The following is a 25659-nucleotide window of genomic DNA, read 5'->3' as shown; positions in this document are numbered from 1 at the left end:
GCAGCTCCCCCCTTTGTTTTCCTGCAAGTCTTCTTCCAGACACAGCTTATACAAGGAAGGGGCTGCTACCTGCTAGACTATACAGTCTCCTGCCCCTCTACTTCTTATTGCAAGTAAAAGATCTTCCCCCTCGTGCTCCTGACTCACAGACACAGTGAAGCTTCCCTTGTGTCCTGCAGGGCTTCCTCCCATTTTTCAGTCTCATCACACATCGACTGCTCTTGGAGTTTGGTCAGGAAAGGTGAAGACTTGGCACAAGCAAGGACCTGCAAGGTGCAGTCCTGGCCTTGAAGGCAAAGCATTGCTTGTGGAGCAGGGTTGCTCCTTCCAGGCTTTGTCCTCCTCAAACTGTCCCTCACACAAGAGGTCCTTGAGTTGCTCCATGAAGCTAGAATATTTTGTTCTTTCTGCTCTGTTTTTCTCACATTTCTGCCACTAATAAGAAATGTGCCAGAAAATAGATGATCTGAAATATTTACTGCTTACTGATGGAAAATGTCCCTTCACTTGTATTCACTCATAGTCTATAACTTATATCTCTTGCATCATGTGCTAATAATAATGTTTTCTTTTCAGGTTGTTACCACTGGAAACCCTGTCCTAGATTATGAAACTATGCCAAAGAGCTTTGATTTACAGATTTTTGTTGAAGATACAACTGGGAGAACTGACCTTAGCATACTGATTGTCCAAATAAAAGATCAAAATGAACGTCCTGTATTTCGAGGAAATATGGCAATTCAAAGTAAGATAATGGTGGTATTTGAAACGGACAATACTTGAAAAGATGGCCTCAGATTAAAAAAGCCCTATAGCTGCATACAATGCCTGTAGCTAAAGTGGTCTAAGCATTTTCCTTTAGGAAAACAAAGGAGGGACAGGAAACTGTCTTTATCGGAGCTTTATTTTACACAAGTATTTGGTATGAATCATCTCTGGAAATGCCCTTTTAGTTTTCTCGAAGTTTTGAACAAAAATGTTTTAACCATTTTGAAGCACCTGAAGAATTAAAAGAAAATGAAAATTTTTTTTTTACCAATAAATATATATGTTTTTTTCTTTTGATGAGATGAATACCTACCTAGAGGTATGTAACAGAAACTTGAAGTTTGGTGGGGATATAACCATTGAGTTTGGGTACATGTTTCAGTAGTTTGTTGAAACCTGGACTTATTTGGAGAAGCAAGATAAATTTAAGTAAGTGTATATTGTGCATGTGCGAGAATTTCTGAGGGAAAATCATAAAAACATTTCTGTGCCAGTGTTTTACACCTGTATATTGCATTTGTACCTACACATGAGAAATTAAGTGGAAAATCAGTTTGAAGAGTAAGATCTCAGAGATTGTGATCTACAGTGGGGCAAATGGAAAGAGGCAAAGAGTTCTGCCTCCTGTGTGGAGCAAATGCTGGTAACTGGGTTTGCTTTCAGATCATGGGCAAAGGTACAACAGGGAGGAGAATGCAGTAGCCTTAGGAATGAGGCTGGAGTGCTTGGTGCCCGCTGGCATCAGTGCAGGCTTTGCATGCCATGGAGTACCTCATATCAGTGACAACGCCATCAATAAAAAGGACAGGAAATAGTTGTCTTACTCTCTGAGCAATTTTATCTTGCTTATTTACTAATAAGAGGAACCTGGAAAAATTGTACCACAAGGCGACAAAGAGTATAGCGATGTACTTATTATATGTTCACACACAGACAGAACAGTTCAGGTAGTGAGTAAAAATATGCTCTTATCATTTCATGAGGTACTGAGAGTTGGTTTGAAGTCTTGGTATTCTAACAGCGCTGTACGGAAGAGCATTCAATAATTCAATATTCAATTTTTTTTTTTTCCTGTCTGAAAATATCAAACTGTGATCCATCCGTGGTAGGTATTCAGAGCTGGCTGCTGACCCTCCCAGATGTGGACTAGCAGCAGGGATATGCAGGCTGCGAGTCGCAGCCCTCGGAGTGGTCAGCAGCACAGCGTGGCTGCAGCCTCGACTTCTGCTTGCTGCAGAGGCCAGGGCATGTCTGCCGGGATGGGTCCAGCCCAGACCCCCTCAAACTCAGCCCGCTTCACTGATGCCTCCCAAGCACAGTGACTTTCTTGCTTCCATACAATACTTAGTTTGTAAAGCAAATTAGCTTCCCCTAGGGAAGAGGCTGTGTCATCTTCTCAGTATAGCTGGTGTCTTGCATATCATGGGTGCTGCTGGAATCTAATAATAATTAAATGTGACACTTCAGGGGAGCGGCACAGCATGAAACACACTCTACGTGGGAGCTTGTTACAAATAAATGCATCAGCTTAACTCTCAGCTAGAGCTGCCATAAATTGGTGAGCACAGATGTCTGATCTGTCTGACTGTGTGGCTTTAGTTAACAGTACCGGCTACAATTAGACACTAATTGCGCATTCGCTGGTTATGAAAAAGCATCTCCCTCTCATTAAACTTCATATTCATATTGTTGTCCTCTGGGAACAACTCATTATGCTGCTCTGGGATTCCCACTGCTCTGATGAGAAACAGCAGTCAGCAGGGGTCACAGTGGAAATTAATAGTCCAGAAACACCAGGTCCGGCAGACACAAAAGGGCATAAAGCAAATATAATGTGATCTAAAGACCTGTTGTTCTGTTAATTGCTATGCCCAAGGAGAGCTCAGCCTCTTTCCAGTGGCCCAGTATGGGATGGTCCTGCTCTGAGAATTCCTGCCATGGAAAGCAGTACACCTTGCATTGAATTAGCCCCCTTAATAAGGCAAAAATTTAAGTCAGAGCCGATCATCCACTATTTATTTACCTCACAGGTGTCAAGGAAAAGCAGAAATTAAGAAGAAAGGCTCTGAAGAAGAAAGTTCTCCTGGCAGGGAACAGGGGCTGGAGAAGGAGGGGATGGCAATGAGGACCTAGCACAGGGCTATGTTCCCCCCGTCTGCATAGTAAAGAAAGTCACAGGTGTAGCCCAAATGCATCATTTTACTCCATACCGTGTAAGCAGCTCAAGATAGGCCATATGTAAAGATCAGTCTTTCTCCTGAAGGCACAGTTCATATTGCAACTCACAGTGGTGTCTGCCTGTTTACAGGTATGCAAACGGTTTCTTTTCATTTTTTGAGTATTTGCACTCTTTCCTGTGATGATTTTGGAATTACACTTGTGAAGTGGGAAGACGCAGCAGGCAGTAATAGGTCTGGACACCTTCAATGTATCAGTATGTTTGCTGTTGTGTCCTTTATTCTTACCCAATTAACACCGAGTACACTTATATCCACGCAGCTGTAACGGTCTATGTCTTGGAAGGAACACGTATGGGATGCATTTACCAAGTTGATGCAGCTGATCCTGAAAATGCTGAACTCAAAGTAAGTTGTATTAAAGAAAATAAAACAGAGATGATATATCCACTGTATCTGAAATGCTAATTGCCAGCATCTTTCAACAACTTCCTTCCTTATCGGGAACACAGGAAAAGGTTTAGTCAGGAAAAAAGAAGCATTTTCAATAATAAACTAAGAAAACCCAGTCCCAGTGTTTGGGCACAAATTGTATTTTGAGTTCTCAGCCCTCCAAAATTAGGGGGTATTGAAGCAGAGTTTGATACAGTTAATCAGAGATACAGTAGAAATTGTCTTCACCTGTCTTTTTTTTTTTAAATGGCTTGCAAAACATTTCTTGTAAATGAGAATAACTAAAAGTAAATAAATTTTTTAACCTTCTGTATCGCAATGTAAATTCTTTTAAGTGAGACAGTGAGGAAATTGTTTACAAGGCAACTGAATCTCAGCTTTTTTGACAATCTCAAGGCAAACTGTGACCCTCAGTTAAGACAATGTTTTAGCTGATCTGAAAATACTCTTGGTATCAACTAAAAATTCTGGAAGATGATAGGTTTGTTTGCAGATGGGGGAGAAGTAACTGCACTTACCTAAGAATTGTGTTGTATCTTTGCTTCATTGGCTTTACAAAAGACAGCACGTCTGAACCTGAAGATGTTTCTTCAATGTGTAGCATTATTCAAGAAAGCAATTAGCTTGAAGTCCGTCCTCAGGCTTTACCCAGTCAAACCACCAACCTGAGCTGGTGAGGAGGGAAGCAGAGGCCTGGGGCTTTAGCTCTGCTTTGTTTCTGAAAGCAACAGCTGTGAGTTCCACACACCTTCTAACCCCTCGCGAAGCATAATAAGAAGCTACAAATATAGAAATGCTGGGCAACAGGTAAAATAATAATCCAGAGAGGGAATTTAGAAAGGTCAACTTCCAAAAATTTCTTAAAAGAATTGTGATCACCTAGCTGCTTTTTCTAAAGCAATTTCAATTAAATCTGTCACTGCAGGGAGCAAGTTGTTTCACTCAGCTCTCTGTACCTCCTGTTTTTTTTCAAAAACATGAGGGCAGTTCCATCCCCTGAACAGATCTGCTCAGTGGGTTTCGCAGATTACTTGTATGGTGCATGACCCTCTGATGTTGCATACTTCAGACTTTATGTGTATTATTAGCACCAGCAAAGGAAATGTCCTTGAGGGCTTATTTGTGATGGCCTGGCAGAGGCATGTGGACAATTGCAGGGAGGACATCATGGTGGGTGTGTGGTAGCTACCATGCAGCCATGGGGACCAGGGTGCTGCCTTTCTCCCTCCTGTGCAGGGTGTCAGGGTTCTCAGCTCCCTCCCACACCCATGCACTGCTGTGGTATCCATTTGTGTTGTGCAGAGCACAAAGAGGCTGCTGCTACATGCCACCGCTCAGCAGCCGCGTTAACACCGGGCTGTTGTGAACACCCTTCAGCCTCATACCCTCCTGTACTCCATGAAAGCCCACTCTCCCCTCCTTGCCCTCTCCCATCATCTGGACCCTCAAACTTGATTGCCTCCTCCACAGCTCTTATGTGCCCCAAGTCCAGCCTTAACCCTTCTTCTCTCTCCTCTCCTTTGTGCATGTACTCTGCTACCACCACAAAGCCAATTTTTGTCTGCTGTGCTGTGGCTCTGCTGGCTGGCCCCTACATTAAATTCTCATTGCGGACCTGGAGTTCACAGAGATAGAGAGTAATGTGGGCTTTAAAGTAGCTCAGTGTCTGTGACTCTCCACTGGCTGGCAAGCAAGGCATGTACAACCAAGTTTGAGCTGCTCCAGCTCAGATGATCAGGGCTTATGCTGGCATCAGTATGTTTCACTACACAAAGTTTGGGGCAAATGCTGTTCTATAACTTGGCCCATTCTACAAGGCAAGGAATGAATGGAGGGATGTTTAAAGATACAGAGACTAATTCCTTGCTCTCTTCATTTCAGTATTCACTGCTCCCTAAATCAGTGCCATTCTTGGTCTCGGAAAGTGGAGCCATTTTTTCCAGAAAAGTATTTGATTATGAGAAAGATCCACATTGGTGAGAATGTATTTTATTCACATGGTCTGTTAGCTTACAGTAGGCAGAGAAATGTATTCATACATAACCAAGAATTATTCTTGTTTTGTTTTCTCATTTAATAGTTACTTTTTAAATATAACAGCAACAGATCCAGACGGACTCAACTTAACTAAAACAGTGAATATAAATATAATTAACATCAATGATGAAAGACCTTACTTTACCACGTGAGTGAAAAACTTCTGTTGTACTCAAAATGTAGATGTTTTCCCAGCTTTACTGCTTGAGCACCAATGGGAGGGTGTAACATAAGGGCACGTAAATATAACAACAGAATACTACTGAAAACAGTATTTTCATTTTGTTGTGATTCCTGTTCTTTAACTGGAAAGCTTTGCCCTTATTTCCCTCTTTTATTCTTATTTATATTCTTAATAGTTTCAAGTTTTCCAGGCTATGCCTTCATGTTAAGAGCAGCCAAACCAGCTTGTTAGCATTTAGAGAGGTTAAACCTATGCAAAGACCTTTGGACAAGTTCAGACAGGGAGATGAATTTTACCCCATGTGAACACAATCATATAGACTTTACCCTTCATGCAGATGTGCATTTCACCATAATGATGTTTATTCATGCAGAAATGTCTAGACATAAAAAGGTCTGACTTTTGATCTGTCTTCCTCTTCTTCCCAGACACTTACCCTTGTAAAAGATCCCGGTGATATTTGAAACATTTCCATCTCTTACTGTGTCATAAGCAGGAAATTGTGTCATAACACACAAATCAGAAGTAGCTTTTGAAGACTAATGGAGTTTTAGTTGGAATCAGGAACGTTGTTGAAAATTTGGAAAAATGGGAAAAAATATACATGTGCCACCAGCAGGCTGTTTTGCAGTAGAAAGCATGATGGGTGATTGTTTCTGATGCAGGAGCTTGGCAATTATTACAGTCAATCTGATTCTGTTGTTGATTTATCTTTGTCACTTGCATAAGCCACTGGTTGGATTCAAGTCACTCTCTTTATGTCTCCTGATCCTGAGGCTCCACAAGGTCCCTGCTGAGAATATTTATGGTGGCTGCTCTCCTGCCATCTATGCAAAGGAGAAGACAGTGTAGCACCTGGGCCATGCCAAAGAGGTTTCCAGCTGCTTGTTTGGAGCAATCTTCTGGGTGCTTTGTGGATCCAGAGCAATGCATGGCTTCTGGGCTGAGGCAAGGATCTGGACCTTGCTGGGTAAAGGGGTGGAAAATCTGAAGAAACAGAAGAATGAAATGTTAGAAAAACATGGATTTTTTGTTGCTACTTATTTAATACTTGAACATCATGTCTGCAATAATCAACAAGGTTAACAGCTCACTCCATGTTACTGTACTGCTACAAGCTGGAGGAATCCTCTTCCCAGTGTCAACATTTGCACATTGTGTTCTAGACTGAGATAACATTTCCTCCAAATGTTGCCATTTCTGTTTATTTATCCTTATGTCTGGAATGCTAAAGGAGCTCTTTTCATTATTTATCTACTTGTTCGAATTAGTGAAAGCTGCAGTGACATGAGCATCCACAGCACCTAAGGTCTAAGACTCAGTTCTCATATGGCACAAATAAAGCCTGGTATTTGTTTGAATCTTCTCCCTTTTAGATTGACACTACAGACTGAAAAAAGCAGCTCAGTTTGTAATGAACTTTAGATTAAATTTCCCTTCATGATCTGTCCTCAGTATGCACATGTATGGCCCTTCCCCTGCTAAAATGTGAGCTGCATGCTATGTACGTTCTGACACTATAATAATTAGTGCTGGGATGGGAGCTGGGGAAACTTGACGAGTTAGCAAATCTTCTTTATTTTCTCCCGATCAAAGCTGTCAAGAACAGAGTTTCAAAGGGTCTTTTTAATTGTTCCCATAGTATATGCAAGCACATCTGGTTTTGGTGTTCACAACACTACATTGGCATTCAGCCTTTTGAAATTCTGGCTGTTAAAATCAATGGAAAACTTGTGGAGCCAGGAAAACAAAGGAGAAGACAAGAAAACAAACATATGCTTCCTTTACAATTACAGTGTGGTGTCTAAAAGGTCTGCTTGAACCGTCCTGTAAAAATCCACTGGCAGGTGGCAGACAGATGGACAACAGGACACAGCCCAGACGTAGCTGTGTAGGAAGCGGCCCCTAACTCCTCCCCAGCTGTACTCCGTGCTACGGGGATGTGCTGGATAACATCCTGCTTCTTCCCAAGACATCTGGTGGGGACAGGACAACAGCCCGTGCGGGGTGCAGGAGGGCTGGCAGGGCTGTGAAGGTGGAGCTGTGGTGAGTTTGCTGTCCACAGGGAGGTTGGAGTGGTGGTCCCCATGGACATAGGGAGTTCCCTGCTTTGAGCCAAAACCAGTTAGAGCTGTCCCTTCCATGCTCCTCAGTGATCAGAGAAGCATTTTAGGGTGGCATTTTTGGTAGCAGTGAAGGAGATCTGTTGCTATTTGTTTTGTTTCTAAGTGACTCTGGAAGCAACAGGAGAACAAGGAAGGAAGAGATCCAATGCCAAGAGTGAGATAGAAACTTAATAAATACTCTGGCTCTGCAGCCTTCACAACCTGCTTGTTTACTTCTGGCTGTAAGTTAGGTGCTTTTACTGGGAAAACCCTATGTGATTTCTCTCCTGTGTGCTTTCCTCTTTCCACATGAGATGACAAAACAGTCATAGATACTGTGTTGTCTTAACCATTCTTAAAATTGCAAGTGGAGACCTGGACGCATGAAATCTTCTGTTCTGTCTCTGCAGTTCTCTACTCAAATTGCTAAGTGCCCCATGATGGTGGAGTGAAGGGCTCATGCTTTCCTGGGAACTATAGACTTGTCAATTAGCTAAGTGATGGCATAGGAAGTTTAAAATGTGCAAAAACGATTCAGTCTTGAAACATACTCCTAATGCTTTTCTGAACTCTTGAGCCCCTTCAACTCCCTTTGATATCTAGAAGCAGGAGATGTTTGTGTGTGTTTCAGGAGTATAAATCAGCCTTTATAAATTCCTTGCACAGTTTTTGTGTGCTTACCCATGCCTATTTTTGCATGTGGTTCAAGTATCATAATTGCATACCTGAGTACCCATGTGAACATGCAACTGCAACCATTATAAGCAATCCTGCTCAACTGCTGGCCAGACTGTATCTGAGCTATAAAACTCACTTAATTCATGGAAAATTTGGGAGCACTGACTGGTATACCAAAGAGCAGCAGTAAAGAACCTTTTTCACTATGTAAAATGAATTGGACAGACAGATGTTGCTGGGAGACTGGAGCACGTTCATCTGGTGGGCACCCACAGGAGTACTCCTCCCTGCCTCCACCTACTGCAGGGGCAACTCAGCTTTTTAGTAATACCGTTGTGCCCCCAAAACCTCCAGCATTCATTCCAAATGGTGATTAATTACATTACTGCTTCAATTTTTGTTTTTCTCTTGCAAAATGAAGGAACTAAAGCGAGTGGCTTTACAAGCTGGTGGCTCTGTAGGGAGATGGATTGCATGACTTAACAGCCCCTTCCATCTTCAGCTTCCATGATTCTGTGGAAGTCAAATTGTTTTTACTGTGAAAAAGTTGCAGGGGAAGGACACTCATTTGTGTGGGTATGTCATGCTTTATGACCACATACCACTTCAGCTATTGCTACACATCCAGCTGGCAGAACCAGCAACTGCGATATTTACCCTGACATGCAAACAGCCATCTCTGAGACCAGCGTGGCCATGCCTCTGCTGCTACAATTGGCTGCTCAGCTAAGTCTATAATCAGCTTCCCTTGCAAACACAGATGTACGCTTTGCTGAATTTTGTTTTATCTTGTAGAGAACAAAGAATCTACAGGATTCCAGAGGAGCAAAGACCAGGCACTGTTGTTGCTAATATAACAGCTAAAGATCCTGATGATGAAGACTCTCCCAGCAGACTTTTCTACAGTATCCAGTCTTCTGACAGATATATCTCCATAAATCCTTGTAAGACAAACAAAAATGTGCCTTCTGACACCTCAAAAAAGAGAGTGGCTACTTTGGAGAAAACGTTTTGGACTTAGTTTTAAATTGACTGACTTTATTCTGTGGCTACCCCTAGAAATAAAAAATGCTCGGTACATTATTAGGGTCAAATTACCAAGATTCTGTAAGATATCTTGAAGAAAGTAGACCAAAGGTGACTTCTTGACAAATATTGACTTACAGCTAGAGAGTGAGGATTAGCTGCCTTCTTTTTAATCTCTGAGGACTGCACTGACCCTTCTGGGGCTCTTGAAACAGCTGCACATAGTTAGACCATAATGTCTTCTCTCCCACTTGAAATCTGCTCTGGCATTGAGGTGCACAGCAAATCTGCACCTCAGCTTCATTGGTCGATTCATGACTCTCCTCAGGCAAGGCCATCCAAAGGATTCCTGTTTCTCATCCTGGTCCTATCTCCTCGTGCTCTCTGAGGTTCACACACCAGTGGCCTGAGGTTTTAGCTCCAGGGCTGGCATTCAGTGACTGCTTTGCTCCTCATTTGCTATTGCTTTAGAACTGCTTATCTCAGCTATTAGAGATGCCACACTACATAGTACTGTGGGGGATCAGGATGATCCTTAAATGCCTTGGATTCCCTGTGGCCTTTGGCCAGGTATTTCCACTCTCCCCCTCAATTACACTCCAAGAGGCAGAGGACATAAAGACAGTTCCTTTACCTCTGTGCTCTGGGAATAGTATTGTGCTGTGCCTTAAAAACCTTCTCTTTTTGAACAGAGGCTAACAGAAGTGAAAAAAATAAAATAATATTAAGCGAATGGCTGACCAGAGCATTTGGCACAATCTGTCACAGCTAAGAGCAGCTCTGTTGATGTGCGAGTAGATTTAGAGGTGCTGAAGGATGCTTGAATGATTACAGTAGGAAGTGAAGCGGCCTTACTAGATAGAGAGCAAGGACATCACAGGCTTTAGCAGCTTATTGTCCTTGATGCTCTCTGTGAGTGCCCTCGACTCTGACTTGCACTAGCTCTTTGAGAATATAAGGGAAATCTAACTCCTTTCCAAGCCCTTTGCTGAGGCCATGTATGGTGCATTTTTGAGCAATGGTTATCTATCCATTAAAGTCTTACACAGAATTTTCAAAGCCATTTTGTATAAAATTTTAAAAAATAAGTAAACCAGCCATGATTTGCATAGAACAGAATACTTATTATTCTGCTACCTGTCTGCTGAGCTACCCTGTCCTCTTGCATATACACAATGAGTGCTTGTTACTTCCCTCCATGGTGAGCATATAACTTCTGGCTGCTTTCTGCCCAGCGACTGGAGTGCTGCAGGTGACTGGGAGAATCGACCGAGAATCACACCCACTGCGGCTCCATCCTAACCTTTCAGTGATACTCCGGGTGGAGGACAGTCCCAGCGGTGGTCATGCCAGCGAAATGGAGATCACAATCATTATCGAGGATATAAATGACAACCCACCGGAATGCAATCCTTCTGTCTTCAGGTATCGAGGCTCTTCATTGCCTTAGTGCTGCCTTGTTGCCCCAGACCAGCGTGCAGTCTAAGGCACATCAGTTAGGGTCCCCAGATCTACAGCTAGAGGTTCAAATAGACATTTATCTCTAAGCCTTTAAAGATTAGTGTTCACTGTAAGTGTCTAAGGGCACAAAATTCAGTTTCTTGACATGTTCAAACTGGAAATTTGAATTAAAAAATATCTGTGTATAGTCAGATACTTTATTTATCTTTCTTTCACATACCTAAAGCCTATGTTTATAGAGTTACCATAGAGTTGCCATGTGTTATAGAGTTGCTTTTCCCATAGAGATTACCCATACAGATGCAGGCTCCTCCTTTCTTACTTTATACTAAACCGTGGGGAATCATTCACCAGGGAAAGATTGCCAGTCAGTTCTGGGGTTTTATTTTAAACTTCCTGATCTTCTCTTCTAAATCTCTCCCTGGTGACCCGCACGATTTTTGTCTAATGCAATCTGTAAGGTCTTCAGAACCCAGATCACCTCCTGTTATAGGTGTACTCTGTGCATAGTGACTTAGTCATGGACTTTGCTACAGCTATGAGTACACTGAGACCATTGTTACGATCAGGTAGTTTATATTTGCAGATGAGGACATAAAATTAACTCCATTTTATAGATTAAGTGTGTCATAGAAAGACTGAACCTACAATTGCCCATCTGAAATGTTTGTTTTGATGTGCCTAGGCTCTGATCTTTCAGGGTATACCACATAGCATAGTGCGCTTCAGGTGCACTTGTGGTAGTTTGACGATCCTGCGGATAAAAATCCAGCGTCTCAGGCCAAGAACCTATGCAATGAGGAATTCCCAGTTAGTAGGTACCTGTGTAGATTGCTTCCTTACTGCCTAATAGAAATGCCTTGCATTTAAATCACACGATTTTACATACTGGCAGGAAGAGAATCCAATTCTTCAGAGTGCTGCTTAGTTACAACATCCATGACAATAACACAATAGCCTCTTGTTATCTAGTAAACTTCAATTTTGATCTGAAGGAGACAAAAATCTTCAGGGAAAAAATGTGATCAAATAAAGAGCTAGTTTTATAGGGATTGCACAAGGGAACAAGGGCTTAATGGTATTTCAGTTGGTTCTTCATTTTTTTGTATTTAATTGTCTTGATTTAAAAAAAAAATCGACACCTCTGCCCTCAATTCCACTATGTGCATCACAGGGACTCTCACTGTCAACAGCAGGGTCAGAAGTCCCTGTTTCACAAAACAGCAGAATGATCCAGCTATTAGTGAAGGAGAAAAGAACTAGCTTCTCATCAGGAGAACATTATAACATACTGAAGAAAGGAGTGTTTTAAAGATGTTCTGAAATACTAATTACTAATTGAACTAATCTTGAACATTGAGATCTTGTGGCAGCTTCTGAAGTTTAGCCGAGTTCCAGGTTTATGGTTTGGATCTGGTTAAATGTTTATGTCCTGCCCACAGTACAGGGCTGTTGTCCACCACAGTGTATGGGTCACATTCTGGGATGCCTCATCAGCTGCTGCCTGTTTAGATCTAGGATTTCACTTAGAAAATAAATGGAAGTCAATGTTTTGGCATGAAATATATGAAGAGTTCAAGAGGAGAAATACAAGTTGCCCTGATGGGAAATGTGTTTGTTTTAAACAGGAAAGAGGCAAATGAAAATACGACTGCTGGGACACTTCTTCTTGATCTTAGAAATTACTGTAAAGATATTGATGTTGATCCATCAAATAATCAATTTAGTTTCACTGGATTGTCTGGTTTTGGAAGCAATAACTTCGCTCTGGAGTCCGCTGTGTCTGGAAGACTTTTGGTCAGTCATTTGTGGCTTAATGTTAGATTGTCCCATTTCAGAAGTCATATTTGTGAAATATGATAGGTTCTTTGAATTCATTGTCTGTAAAAGAAAAAAAGAATTACTATAATTCATGTCACAGTGGGTATGATGTGGAGAATAACTGTTTTGACTGGATGTGAACTACCCTTTGGTAGGATGCTTTCTATGGATCCTACAGAATTTGGTGAACAGAGAACTGTTTTCTCTAGTTTTAAATAAATGTATTAGATATCATTGAAAAAAATAATCCTTTTCTAGGTAATGTGAAGCATCAACTTTGATATGGATAAATAAGGAAATTTGTTGCCATTTCATACCCATTTTTTCATGACATACTGTGGAAGATCCTTGTTATTCAGCATGAAGATTTGAAATACTTCAGAAATCCCACACTCGGTAACTACTTCCCAGCTTCATTGGTCAGAATTGTAAAACCACTTTGAGCAGTAAATTTTCACAAAAGTGTGGTGGGATTTGCACTTGTGTGATTTTGCATGTCAAAATATAGGTTCCTTATGTTGATAGCTGCAGGCAGATTTGCATTGGCCAGAACCCCCACCAGTTGCTGGACACGTGCAGTGGTGGCTGTTCCGTTGCTTTAAAAAGAACTGTGAATAACTTCAGAAAAAGGGAAACATAACAAAATAGACGTTCTGTCTAAATGACAAGAGTGCTACAAGAGGAGTAAAATGATTTTGTATGGTGTACTTTAATTTTTGATCTGAAGTATACACGTCAATGAGCGCTGCCCTTAGCTGCTTCATCTGCCAACATAAGAAGCATTTTCATTGCTGCACAGGATGCAATTGTTGTCAGCCCTTTGATCACCTTGTATGTATAATGTAACAGGCTATCTGAAGTGTCTTGCTCCTCCAGGAATCTCCTGATAGACAATCAACAGTAGATGGCTGTACTTTAGTCCTGCTGCCCCAAAGTTTATGAGGCTCCTACAGAAAGGCAGAGAGTCCAGGAGATTAGGATTTAAGTCTGCATGAGCCACCGTTTAGTAACAACTTGGTTCCTGGATAAACACTCCTCGTGGCTGAACCTGATACCTTTAATACGTGTCTGCAGGCATGAGCTCAATGAGTAACTATTACTACTTAGCAACAGCTGATTCTTGTTGAGCCGACAAAGGGCAGAGTAAATAGCCAACTCATTACATGAGCTTTGAATTAAACAGGTAAAAGGCCAAGACCTTACGATCCAAATGATAAAACTTCCTGCATTTCAGGAGAAGAAATTTTGTTGGCAGAAGGAAAGAGTTTTGAATTTCCAAGAGACACCGAAGTGTGAACATGCAAAAAAAACCTAGAATTCTATCCTGTAATTGATTAATAGCCTATATTACTCCTTCAGGACAATTCTATATGTCCAAGGGGGAGACCACACTTAGTGAACGCTGAAAAAAGTAATTGCCACCATGTGTATTGTGACTTTATGTAAGGAAGTATAAATACAACTGTGTTTCTTTTTAATTTAGGTGACTGAAAGTGTTGATTTAGAAAACCCGGCTAATCCAGGCGTCGAAGTTTATTCTTTGACTGTTAGGGTGCAAGATATTGCCAGTCCTAACTACACAAGCAAGTATCCTTTTTACACTTCTTTTGATATTTTCATGTGCTGTAACAGCATGAAGAGAGGAATACCATATGTATTTTGAATATATGCATGAGAAAATTTCACAGCCATACTTAACTATGATTTAATCTTCTGTTATATTTCCAGATATCATCTACATTTACATCAGGATAAAGCCAGTGAATGAATTTTTTCCAGTCTTCAGTGATTTATCATACGAATTTAATGTTCCAGAAATTACTAAAGGTAGAGTAAGTAGCACCTACATGATAGAAATAATGTTGTCATGTTGGTAAGTACCTTTTTATTCTAAATGTATTTTCATATATTTGAATGAGAAGAACGACTCAAACTTCCAGTTCAACCAGGGTCTCACCATACAACCACCTACTACCCTTAAATAGACAAAGCTGGCAACAACTCCAATTGTACAGATGGAAACTGAGACACTGACAAATTCAGCAATTGCACAAGAAGCCTGTGACAGAGCCAGGAACTGAACTCAGATGTCTTGCTTTAGACTGTCTTTCTGCTCTTGCTAAATTAGCCTTTTAGAGGGACCACGACAGTGCAAAGAAACCACTATAGACTGACACAGATGAGTGAGGACTCCCTTAAACCAGGCATGGTGCAGGATGGCCACCCCACTGTCCCCTTACACCCAACTCACCTCAGGTGCAGTGGGTACCCTGGAGATAGGGTGGGAGTGCTCAGATGAGGAGTCTTTGCTCAGCAAAGTCTGTGCTGAGCCCCACGAGTCCTGTTGGCCCATAGCTCCAGCCTGACAGACTCCTCTGAATGGCAGCCCTGTCCTTCAGCACATCCAACACTGCCACAGGCTGCTGTTACTCACAAACCTGCCCCAATGGCCACATCACCAAGGAGGATGTCCAACTGTATCACTGCAGCGGAGTGGGACATGGTAAAGCCGCCTATGAAAATCCAGGAGATTTAGCAGCCGGATAATCTAGTGTCTGCTTGAATTAATGAAACTATTATAGCCAGGGCAGGAATAAAGCATAGGCAAAGGCAGCTGTGGCTGTGGTCAGCAGACCTGTGGGTTCTATGGTGCTTCTGTGTCTGTTTGCCTAAGCCAGGAGGCAGGAAGTGGTGGGGAGGAAAAGGCATCCTTCAAGCAGCCCCATCGTCCTGCCCACAACCTCCTCCATCTTTCCATGGGCAAAGGAGCAAGCCCTAATTTCCAGCCCTCACCCTCAGTTCTCTGTTTGCTTCCTTCTCTGGTCAGGAGGATCCTGCCAAGGTGCACAGGTCTGCAAAAATCATTCCTGCCTGCCCTGTGGAGAAGCCAGTCATCAGCCACTGCTGAGTATGGCAAAGCTGCAGCTGGTGTGGGGATACACGGCCTGGGAGGGAGCTGGAGAGACTGGGGAGGCTGGGGTCAGGGGGCTGGCTCCCAGAGGGGTCTGCCTGGCAGAGAAACCCTGGCAGCCCTGGCTCCTGCAGGAGTGAAACTGCCAGGAAAGCAAGGAAGGCTAAGGGCGGACAAGGAGGCAGAGGACAGCCACTCAGCAATCAGAGGACCCCCACCTTCAGGTGTTCATACCAGTGCGTTGCATTGCTCGGCAGCCTGTTGTTCTTGCCCAACTTTTATTTCAATGGTGCATGCATGGAGCTTGGCTTTCTATGCTGTTTCCCAGTGGGCATGGTATGGTGAATTTTGTAGCATTTCCTATTCTCTGTGTGTCTCCTCATACTACTGACATGTATCTTAGCGATATAACACTTGGAACCCATCTGTGACATAAATATGACTGTAAAGCTCTCTGTGTCAGCCACAGAACTTTGCTGGGTACTGAGACTATCAAGAGAAATAATGTTTTTCTGACTCAGACTGCCTTTTGTTTTGGGCTGAGTTGACATTCACAGAGTACTTGCTATTGCTGTACCAAACAGGAGCCAACAGTTTGCAGTAGGGCCAGAGCTCACAGGGTCAGGCCAACCCTTCATTTATGTCCTCCTTCTGTCTTACTCTGCGCATGTGGACTGTTCATCCTATATATCCCTGGGTCACGTGGATCCACTTAGCGCTGAATCAGCGTCTGCAGAAATGGCTCTGCACAGTCCCACCTTCATTCTCACAATTTACAGCACTGCCATTTGTAGCTTCCTTCATAAATGCTCAGCATGAAGGTAATTCAAAACACTTTTCAAACACCTTGGAAGGAACAGCAGCAATTGCTTTTCAAGCCTTATTCCACTCCAACCAAGCCAGTGCCTGGGCTGCCACAAGGCGGGAGTTTGTGTGTGTCGGTGCAGGGCTCGAGGTGGCCCTCACCACCAGAGCACTTTTGTTATGGTTCTCTACAGGCTCCTCATGTTTTGGTATTTATTGCTAGCAGATGAGCCCATGCATAAGGGAGTCATAGCACAGCATTTCTCACACCTTTGCTTTACTTTTTTTGGGTGAAAAACTCTAAACCAAATCTTTAGTTCAGTTTCATCAAGTATGGTTGGAACAAGTACTCTGTACTTCCTTTTCCTTAAAATGTTAATGAAATACGGATTTTCTGTCTCTCAGTTGGATCCAGCATTGGAAGAGTGAAGGCCAGAGACGATGACTGGCCACCCAGTGTCATCACTTATTCCATTGTAGCTGGAGGAGGCACCAGGGATTACACAAATATCTTCTGGATCAGCCCAACTAAAGGAGATGTGAAGATTTTAGCTAGATTAGACTATGAAACAACTCAGAAACACATTTTCACAGTACAGGCCTCAGACCAAGAGAAGACCGCAACAGCATCTGTGAGTAAATCCACTCTACTTCTCCCCCTTCACATTTTTCTCTCTTCTATCTGACAGGAATGGTAAGACATTGGGCAAAGCACTTTGGTCTGTAAAAGGCAAGCCCATCCCTGCCCAAGGTTGTATATTAGTCAGATGAAAGAGGTGGTGTTCACTCAGTCTTGCTTTATTTCTTACAAAAAGGATTAAAGTAATATTTTTATCCTTTTAACTCTGTGGTTTTTGTTTCCCAGTCTTTCTTTTTTAGTTGACCTGGGCAGTGAAATACTTTTGTGTGTCCCAGACAATTTAAGATATTCCTTACTGCTACTTATATACTGGAAAATAGAAAAAGGAAAGGGTCTTGAGGCTAAGTAGCGCAACCTAATTTTAGCCAAATCCTTTTTGGACTTCGTGTAGCGCCCCTTGGCCCTCAAGTATACTTTTGATTTTGTATGTGATGTTTTTTCACTGCAAAGTGCCCAAAGTAATGTAAGAATCATGTTGCAGCCCATCAGAATTGTATTTTCATAGGGTGGGACAGAGGGGATCTGCTGCGTACCTTGGGGATGGGATGAGGGCTTGGGCAGCTTCTTGGGATGTCAAAAGGCCCATCCAGTACAGCTGTGTCCACATGGCCTACTGGGGATGGACCTTTACACATGCCTTCCCCTGACTGTGATCTAGTTTTGTCCCTAACAGTGCTATCTGGCATTAGTCAAGAGCATGCCAGGGACCATGATAACATTAAACAGTAGGGTTGTGCTTAAGTTTGCTGCCCAGACCTATTTTATTCAGAAAAAAACCAAATATAGATGGTATATCTACAAAGGTATTTTATAGTCACTTCTTTCAAAGAATCTCAGTGTCCTTCACATACAGACTCCTTTTCACATCTTCTCCCTCGTGACTGCCTTATATTTGATTTTTGCACATCTGTTGGGAGGAATACAGGTACTAGGCTTGCTTTCTATTCCATCCAAGCACCACCTATGGAGATGCTAAATACTTAATCTCTTTATCACCTGTAATATTTCAGGGTGATGATTAAGGAAAATTTAGCATCAGGAACTTTTAACGATGACAAGTTTATCTGTTAAAGACCAACAGACATTAGAGGAAAGAGCTTTGAGAATGGTAACCTTATTCTCTCAGCCAGATAACCCAAGCTGATGTTAAGCGCATCTGGTGCAAGCTGGGGTGCTCCCAGCCCTGCAGAAGGCCATTACCAGCATTTCTGTCTCACAGGGAACAGTCAGTCTATAAGGACTCTTCCTTCCTTCCTTCCATGGTTCATGCTCTGAATTACTATTAAATATGCTAAGAAGCCTAACTAATGACTGTGAAGCAATTTGAGAGGTTTGAAAGGAAGTTTAATGAATACCTGGTACCATTATTGTTTCTCATTCTTTCTATGACACGCTTCAGGTAATTCAAATAGACACACCAGCTCAAAACCACCGTGGTTTTGCAAGATGGTTTGGGTTATAGAACCTGTTCCCAAGAAAATGCTGATCTCAACAAGAAATGAAGGTCAAATAACCACAGATATTTTCTGGTAGAAACTAGATTGGAAGGGAGGTTCATTGCTCTTCAACTGCTGTTGATCAAAAGAGCAAAATGGGCAAAGTCAGTTTCTGAAGTTAATAAAATTCTGGCTTAGCACAGTGGAGGACCTTCAGCTTGCTACTGCTGTTTTCTTTCAGGTAACTGTCAATGTTTTGGAAGTAAATGATGAAGAACCAGTTTGTTCACCCAATTTCTATTCGTTTCAAATCCCAGTTAATTTAGCTGTTGGGACCAATATTAATGGCTTCAGGATTGAATGTCAAGATCGTGATTCTGATCCCAGGTCTTTCCGTTACTTCATTGATGAAGGTACTGAGTCATGGTGTGTGAGCTGGGAGCAGTGCAAAAATTCATGAATACTGATGGTTTGCTTTGATTTGTAAATAAAGTCTTGCACAGTTTATGTGCTACTTCTTATGGAGAGCTAGTTGTGATCCACAAGTTTTGCACATTATTACTTTGCTGCTTACCAAAAGAGATGTCTCTCCACAAGTTGGCTACTGGTGCTACCAGCTAGAAGAATTCCCTTGCAAGACTGGATTGCCTACCATGTTAATTAATTGGCAAATAATTGCAAAATTGACAAGGACTTCGGAAGAATGAGCTAGAATGATATGCAGGGTCAAATTTCACTTCCAATTACAGCTGAGTAAATCTTGAGAAATAATGGTGGGTCCTGTTACTCTGCATACCTCACCTTTAGATGCCGGTAAACTGTTCAAAACAACCAAGCAAGCCTGCATGTCCTAGGTCCATGCTGTATGGATTAAACCCCCATTTTAAGAGTATGTGTTTGGACCTTATAATCGACTGCATCCACTTGGAGAACCGCTGCAGTATGGGACGACATTTAGCTTCACAAAATAGGGAACGCACTTTCTTGGGACAATTTCATTTTTTGTTGCAGAGGTGACTGCTGAGAAGGAGGGAGCAGATCATGGAGGTGCCAGTAAAAAGTTGTGAGCATAAAAAGAGAAAACCTCTGTCCTACTCTAGCCCCTTAATGCTGCAGAGGAGCTCTGCAGCAGTGGACTTACACATGAGCCCATATGAAGACTGTGTTTGTATCGCTAAGTTAGGGCCTGGCCACAGGTCCAGTGTTGGACCACACTGCTGAAACATTAAGTTTGGTTGCTGACATGATTTTGGTCTGTGCTAAGCAGTACATTCCCAAAAAGATCCTGGGCATTGCTGAGGGATCAGGGACCTTGCCCAACAAACACTCTGTATGGGCTGACCAGGGTGAAGACCCAGGGTTTTGGCTGTACAGATGTGAGCTGTGCCATGCAGTTGGCCTCTGAGCCAAAGGGCAGCCCATGGCTGACAGACATGGCCTTCAAGGTCACTTCAGTTTCTGGAGCTCTATGTGGCAACAAGAGCAAAACTCAAGCCTTTTCATGGCTCTGATCTCTCCTACGTGTGGTTTGCTTGGAGCCTGAGAGCTGGAGCTTGCCCAGGCCACTAGCAGATTTCCAGATACATGGACAGAAAATGAAGGCCGAAGGATTAGCATCACTGAACTCTCCTTTGTGCCCCCACAGTGCAGACAAAGCCCTGGAGGCAATTAATTTCTCCTGAGTCATTATCTCTCTTCTGGGGGACCTGCTCAAAGGTCTCTGCCTCTGTGCAGAGGGAGAAGCCATGGAGAGGGGCTGGAGGGGCCTCTGGAGACACTGGTTGTGTCCTCGTGGCCTAGGGGCCACTCCAGGGGACACCCCAGTTGTGGAATGAGCCCTGCAACAGCGTAGGGTGTTTTATCTGATTTTATATGATGTCAGGAAGATCAAGGAGCTGTTCTTACCAATATTTCACTGCACAGGTGCATAGTAATCCATAACAAGTTGTCAACAGAAACTGATCTTTTTGCTTGTTCCAACCATTTCCTTTAACGTGGAATTGCTTTTCTCTTTTATTCTTTTCTTTTTTTTTTTTGTGTGTGTGTGTGTATTGTTTTGGTTTTTTCCTTCTCCTTGCAGGCAATGTGAACAATCATTTCACATTTTCACCAAGTGCCGGCTCCAACACATCTCGGCTGATTCTTGCATCGCGGTTTGACTATGAGCGCGGACTTGATACAAACTGGATTTACAGACTGCGCGTCTATATAACAGACGACAATTTACTATCTGCCAGGGACAAAACTATACACCTGGTTAAAACTGGAACAGTGACTTTAAGCATCAGAGTTATCCCAAACCCAACTACTGTCATTGCCACAACAGTAAGTTCGCTGAAATTTATGTCCACTTCTGTGGTTCTTTCATGGGCTGCTCTCCATGGGAGTGAAGAAAAGAGGGTAGATGTATGCAAAAGAAAAACAAAAACCTACAGTGGGTCCAGTCCTGGGAAATGCTGAGCCCTGTGCTCTTACACTGGAGCCAAAAGAGGTTAAAGTGCTCAGCGTCATGAAGGATTGGTCTCAGGTACAGTCATAACATATGTTTTGTATTTTAGTTTCTGAAACAAAAAGGGCAAGTGGCCAAAGGACCGGGCATGCTGCCATTACCACGTAACTGGAAAGTTAAAGATTCTGGCAGCTTTATTAATAAGGAAAGAGCAGGGGTTAACCTTTGCTTGGAACCTTAAAATTACCTCATGCATTTTGCACTACCTCTTTTTTTTTATTCATAGCTATTCACTCTGCCAACTGTCTTGCAATTGAATGTGCTTCTTTAGTGGTGGGACACATTAATCTGTGCCTCCCAAAGTTGAAATAGGCAACAACAATAACAAGAAGAAATCCTCATAACTTAGATGTTTTTTTTTTTCCCATCCCTGAGGTCACCGTTGTGTAAAACTTTGAGCTGCCTGTCAGGCACTGAAGTGGTTGTGCACAGCATCAGCATGTTGATGAGGTTTCAGACAGCAAATCCAGAGGGATGGGATGGGTCTTTCCTGAGTTCCCTGCCCATGTGGTGGTCCATAGCTGAGCTGGGGAAGCCAGCACAGCTTTCAGCAGCCAGGGTGGGATCTGGCCTTGCACAAGCTGTGGAGCTGTGGGCCTGTGTCCCAGCAATACAGTCTACTCCTCCACACAGCCATCCCAGGCAAGCTCTGGCTCACCGGTTTCATTTTGGAGCTGATTTACATCTGGCTGGTGCAAGCTGTTTGAAGAGCTTTTTTTTCTCCTGCCTGCAGAAGGGGCACAGCCTGAGGGTCCAGGCCACTCTGTCCCCATCTGTGTGCCAGCCACCTCCTTCATCCCTTGCTTCACCATCTCTCCATCATGCAGAGCCCATCCATTTTCTGCCTGCCTGCAGATTGTGTTACCCATTTTTCACTTGCATGCAAGAACGAAAATACGAGTATGCAGGTGAAGGGGTAAAGAGCTATTCATTATAAAATGGCCTGGATCTGCTGGGGCTACTGGTAACTGAGCCAGAACCAGGGGATCCTGCAAACAGCACATGCAAGTCTGGATGCTTTGCTATGAAAATGCTTAAATCCGAATTCGCAGACTGATTAATAACCCGGTTATTATCTAATGCTCTGTTGGGAAGGAATAAATGGTTTTCTCACAGCCTTCTCCTCCCCCTACTTGATGTGGAAATGAAAAGTTAAGCTGAATAACAAAACTTACTCTGTATTTCTTTCCCGTGCTTTGCCACAAATACAAACAGTCTAGACCACATACCACAGCGTTAAATCTGCCTCCCCAGAGATATCAGCCTTCCACTTTCAGTCTATTTTCCAGAAGAGCACCTCCATTACAGCAGCTTCTCCCATCACTACTCCTGACGTGTTCAGTGCGGCAGCTTGATGAATCAGGTGCTGGAAGGCTGGTAGTGCAGAAAAGAAGCCCTGTCACAAAAAGTCACTTGTGACTTCAGTCCCACTGAGGATGGAGTGGTGGTGGTGCTCTTGAGATTATCTGAGAGTTTCTCTAGGGATTGGAGGTACCTTTTTTTTGCAAGACTAAATAGCTTATTTTACAGGTATCCTTAAACAGAAAAGAAATAGATACCCTACTAAATTTCATACACAATGGGATTACAATTTTCTTACAGAAAAATAAATAAAAACTCCAGTAGATGATCAAAACTAATAGTACCACACTGTATAATGACCCAGGTAGAGCAAATGAGTAATTTGTGATCTGTGTGAGGCTAGTTTTGTGATGGGACCTTAATGAATGAGTTGCTACCACCAAGTGACGTGCCAGCTCAGAGATGTGTTTCCTGGCACTTGGGAAGATGTGGGAGATCGTGACTGCTCAAGAAGTGTTGTTTTCCCTTCTGGAACAAGTCACAGGGGAAAAAAAAAAAAAAGGAGTTTCATTTATTTTTATACAATAACCCAATTCCTCAGGGTTCAACTCCTCTTAGGAAGGGGGCCCAATGATCACTGCAGTGAAGATGACCTACTTCCAGTTTTGCCTTAGGTAACAAGAAACCATTATCTAGGTAATGGCAGTATTCCCTGAACTTGCTCACCCTCCAACACTGCGCTCTCAGCTTCTCAGGCAACCTGAGGCTTTTAAACCCCACTATGGCATGCTTGTTTTAATATAAGACATTGAAAAATGATCTGGAACCTCCTTTTTGCATCGTGGGTGGGCTCCATTTCACCTATCTTTGGTTGCCCTAGGAGCCTGGTGGTCCACCTCAGTCATCTGAGCTGCTTCAACAGTCAGCAGGCAGGTACATGGGATGAATCACTGTCTCCAGCAGACACTATCTCCCTCTGCCCATCATCTGCAGAGCCTCAGGGCAAGCTTGGGCCAGGTGCTTCAGTGCAGAAGTTCAGCCAGATGAAAGGCGTGGTTGGTGTCAGTAACCTTGCAAGTATGCAGCCTTGAGGAACTTTTCCTATCTTGTTTTAAAAGCCCAGCTTCACTGTTGTGACAAAAAGGGAAAACCTCTACTCTGAATCAGCATGGTACGTGCCCTTCGTCATCACCCTCGGCAGTTTGCTGCTCCTCGGACTGCTGGGATACCTGGGGTTCCTGCTGGCGACGTGGGTCCGCACACGCTGCCCTCCGGCAGGGAAAGCAGACAGCACACCTCTGTGAGTCGTCCCAGATGTCACACTGGGGAAGTACCCAGCAACACCCAGCAATAACAGAGAGAACTCAGGCCTTTCAGCCGCAATGAAATGTGTGATTTGGATAGCTTTTAGTGGTATGCCCTTTGCTGCAGTACTAGTTACCAGCTACAGTGACATTTGGTGTTAATGATATGAAATCAAGGAAAAATGTCAGTGGAATTTTATTTAATGGATTTACTAACAATTTAACAAAAGCATTAGCTGAAGGTAAAAGTAGAATTAACAATTACAACCTCTAAAGGCAGTTATGCTTGTGAAGCGTAGTCAGCGTCTGTGCTTGACTGTGCTCACCCAAAATACAAATGTTTTTGGTTTGTGTTTGGCTCACACACCAAGGGAGCTCCCATCTAGGTAGTTACTGGATGCGTATTCCTCCCTCTCAGCTACAGACCCCAGAGTCCTTTCCTTGGTGCTCGTGCCAAATTCTTTGTTCTGGCAAAACTTCTACAGATTTCCTAGAGTTTTGCCCAAGCCCGTTGCAAGGCTCTGGCCCATAAAGCTTCGTGGTACCTTTAAGTGCTCATGCTTGGCAAAAGCCACGGAAGCACCTGGGACCAGCTCTGGTTCATTGTGGGAAGAGGCAAAGATCGCCGCTGGCTGCCTTCTCAGCGGGCTGGAGCCAGTCTGCCTCTAAATCGACTTTTTGCTTCGCAAAACAAAGATAAGCAGCTCTTTAAATGGACTGGGATTAAAAAAAAAAACAAAAAAGGATTTTTGTAAGTATTCTCAGGATTTGGACTTAAATTTAGAAACTATAGTGAATGTAAAGACGTAATATATGACTGTGATTATAATTCAAATGGTGTGCACAAGGAATTTAGCAGTTTGTGATAAAAATGACAAATGAATCTAGCAGCATATAGCTTGGCTATTGTTATTATTTATTAATAGGGCCAGGCTCTCCCCTTAAAAAGCAATTTCTATTTTTTCAAAAACATTTACAACCTTTCAAATATTTTAAAAGGTATTATCTGAGCACATCAGATCAAAAAAATTGACCTTTCTCCAAGGATGGAACAAGATGACAATATTTTAAAATATATTTTTCCAGATAATAGAAATCCATCATGCTATCATCAATAAGACTTTTTTTTTTTAATATCATCCCTTCTTGGAGAGGTGTTAGAGCAATGCTCATGGCTGTTTTCCTGTTTGGAAGCAGCATTAAATGATGCAGGCCTTCAGTAAAAGCAAAAGCAGAAACCAAACAAAAAAAGCAAATCCCAGAACTCAAGGAAAACACATCCTTCTTGCCAAATGTAAGAGAACAAAGCGTGATATTTTTATGTAGGCAAAAGTGTGACATTTGTTAACTGCACTCTTAATCTTTTTTTTCATTACAGGAGAAGTGTTCCAGGTGTGTACCTCTTTTCTGTATTTTAATACTTCGCAACAAGACCTTGTTTATGATTCAGTGTAAAAGTTGTAAATCCATTTCTAGACAAATACAAGAGTATTGAGATTAAATAAGCCTGGGTAATTATGGGAGGCCTGCCTAAGTGATATCATGGTCCTTTTGGTCTTCAGATCTATTAACTATTAGGTGAAAAACAAATTCAGAGTAGCCCAGTATTCTGGCATGGATGCTAAAGAATTACTGTATTTTTTCACTTGCAATTCATATGCTATCTGTTCAAAAATAATGCCATCCCTCTATAGCACCTCAAGAGTCCTCTCCACTCTAATTGCCTGTTCCCTGATCCCTTCATGTGTTCCCTTGACACGTTACTTCATAAGGGATTTGTATAACTTAGCAAGGGTATGATTTTTTTTTTTTAAGTGTTTTTTTTTAAGTAGTCTTGTTTCTTTTAGTCCCATTAGCTTTCTGCTAGCAAGCATGGCTCATGTGGGCTCAGTAAGACCCTGCTTTTATTACTCCCTCTCCTCAATCAGTATCTCCCAGCTTGAAAAAAACACAACTAACAAAACCCAACAAAATTAGCTGTTCTCTTGGTTGCCTAATTTGAGACATTTCAGCATTGGCTGGTTTCCAAAAAATGGGTGCTCG

General features: G+C 42.6%; 1 protein-coding gene across 1 annotated transcript in view; it reads left to right on the top strand.

Annotated features, from left to right (window-relative positions):
• The window catches only part of CDHR3 (cadherin related family member 3), a 33895-nt gene extending 8861 nt beyond the window's left edge, over nt 1-25034 (top strand). Inside the window, exons 4-17 of the mRNA XM_074168971.1 lie at nt 577-745; nt 3268-3353; nt 5280-5374; nt 5479-5583; nt 9198-9346; nt 10664-10853; nt 12518-12686; nt 14194-14293; nt 14439-14537; nt 16831-17057; nt 18743-18914; nt 20582-20826; nt 23431-23612; nt 24995-25034. Of these exons, the coding sequence (XP_074025072.1) occupies nt 577-745; nt 3268-3353; nt 5280-5374; nt 5479-5583; nt 9198-9346; nt 10664-10853; nt 12518-12686; nt 14194-14293; nt 14439-14537; nt 16831-17057; nt 18743-18914; nt 20582-20826; nt 23431-23612; nt 24995-25034 (2028 nt within the window). The remainder of the gene's footprint in view (nt 1-576; nt 746-3267; nt 3354-5279; nt 5375-5478; nt 5584-9197; nt 9347-10663; nt 10854-12517; nt 12687-14193; nt 14294-14438; nt 14538-16830; nt 17058-18742; nt 18915-20581; nt 20827-23430; nt 23613-24994) is intronic.
• Nucleotides 25035-25659: the final 625 nt, after the last annotated feature.

This window comes from Numenius arquata, chromosome 2 (assembly GCF_964106895.1).
Source record: "Numenius arquata chromosome 2, bNumArq3.hap1.1, whole genome shotgun sequence".
NCBI classification, from domain to species: domain Eukaryota; kingdom Metazoa; phylum Chordata; class Aves; order Charadriiformes; family Scolopacidae; genus Numenius; species Numenius arquata.
Note: the sequence above shows the minus strand (reverse complement) of the source record. Positions and strands in the feature narration are given on the sequence as shown.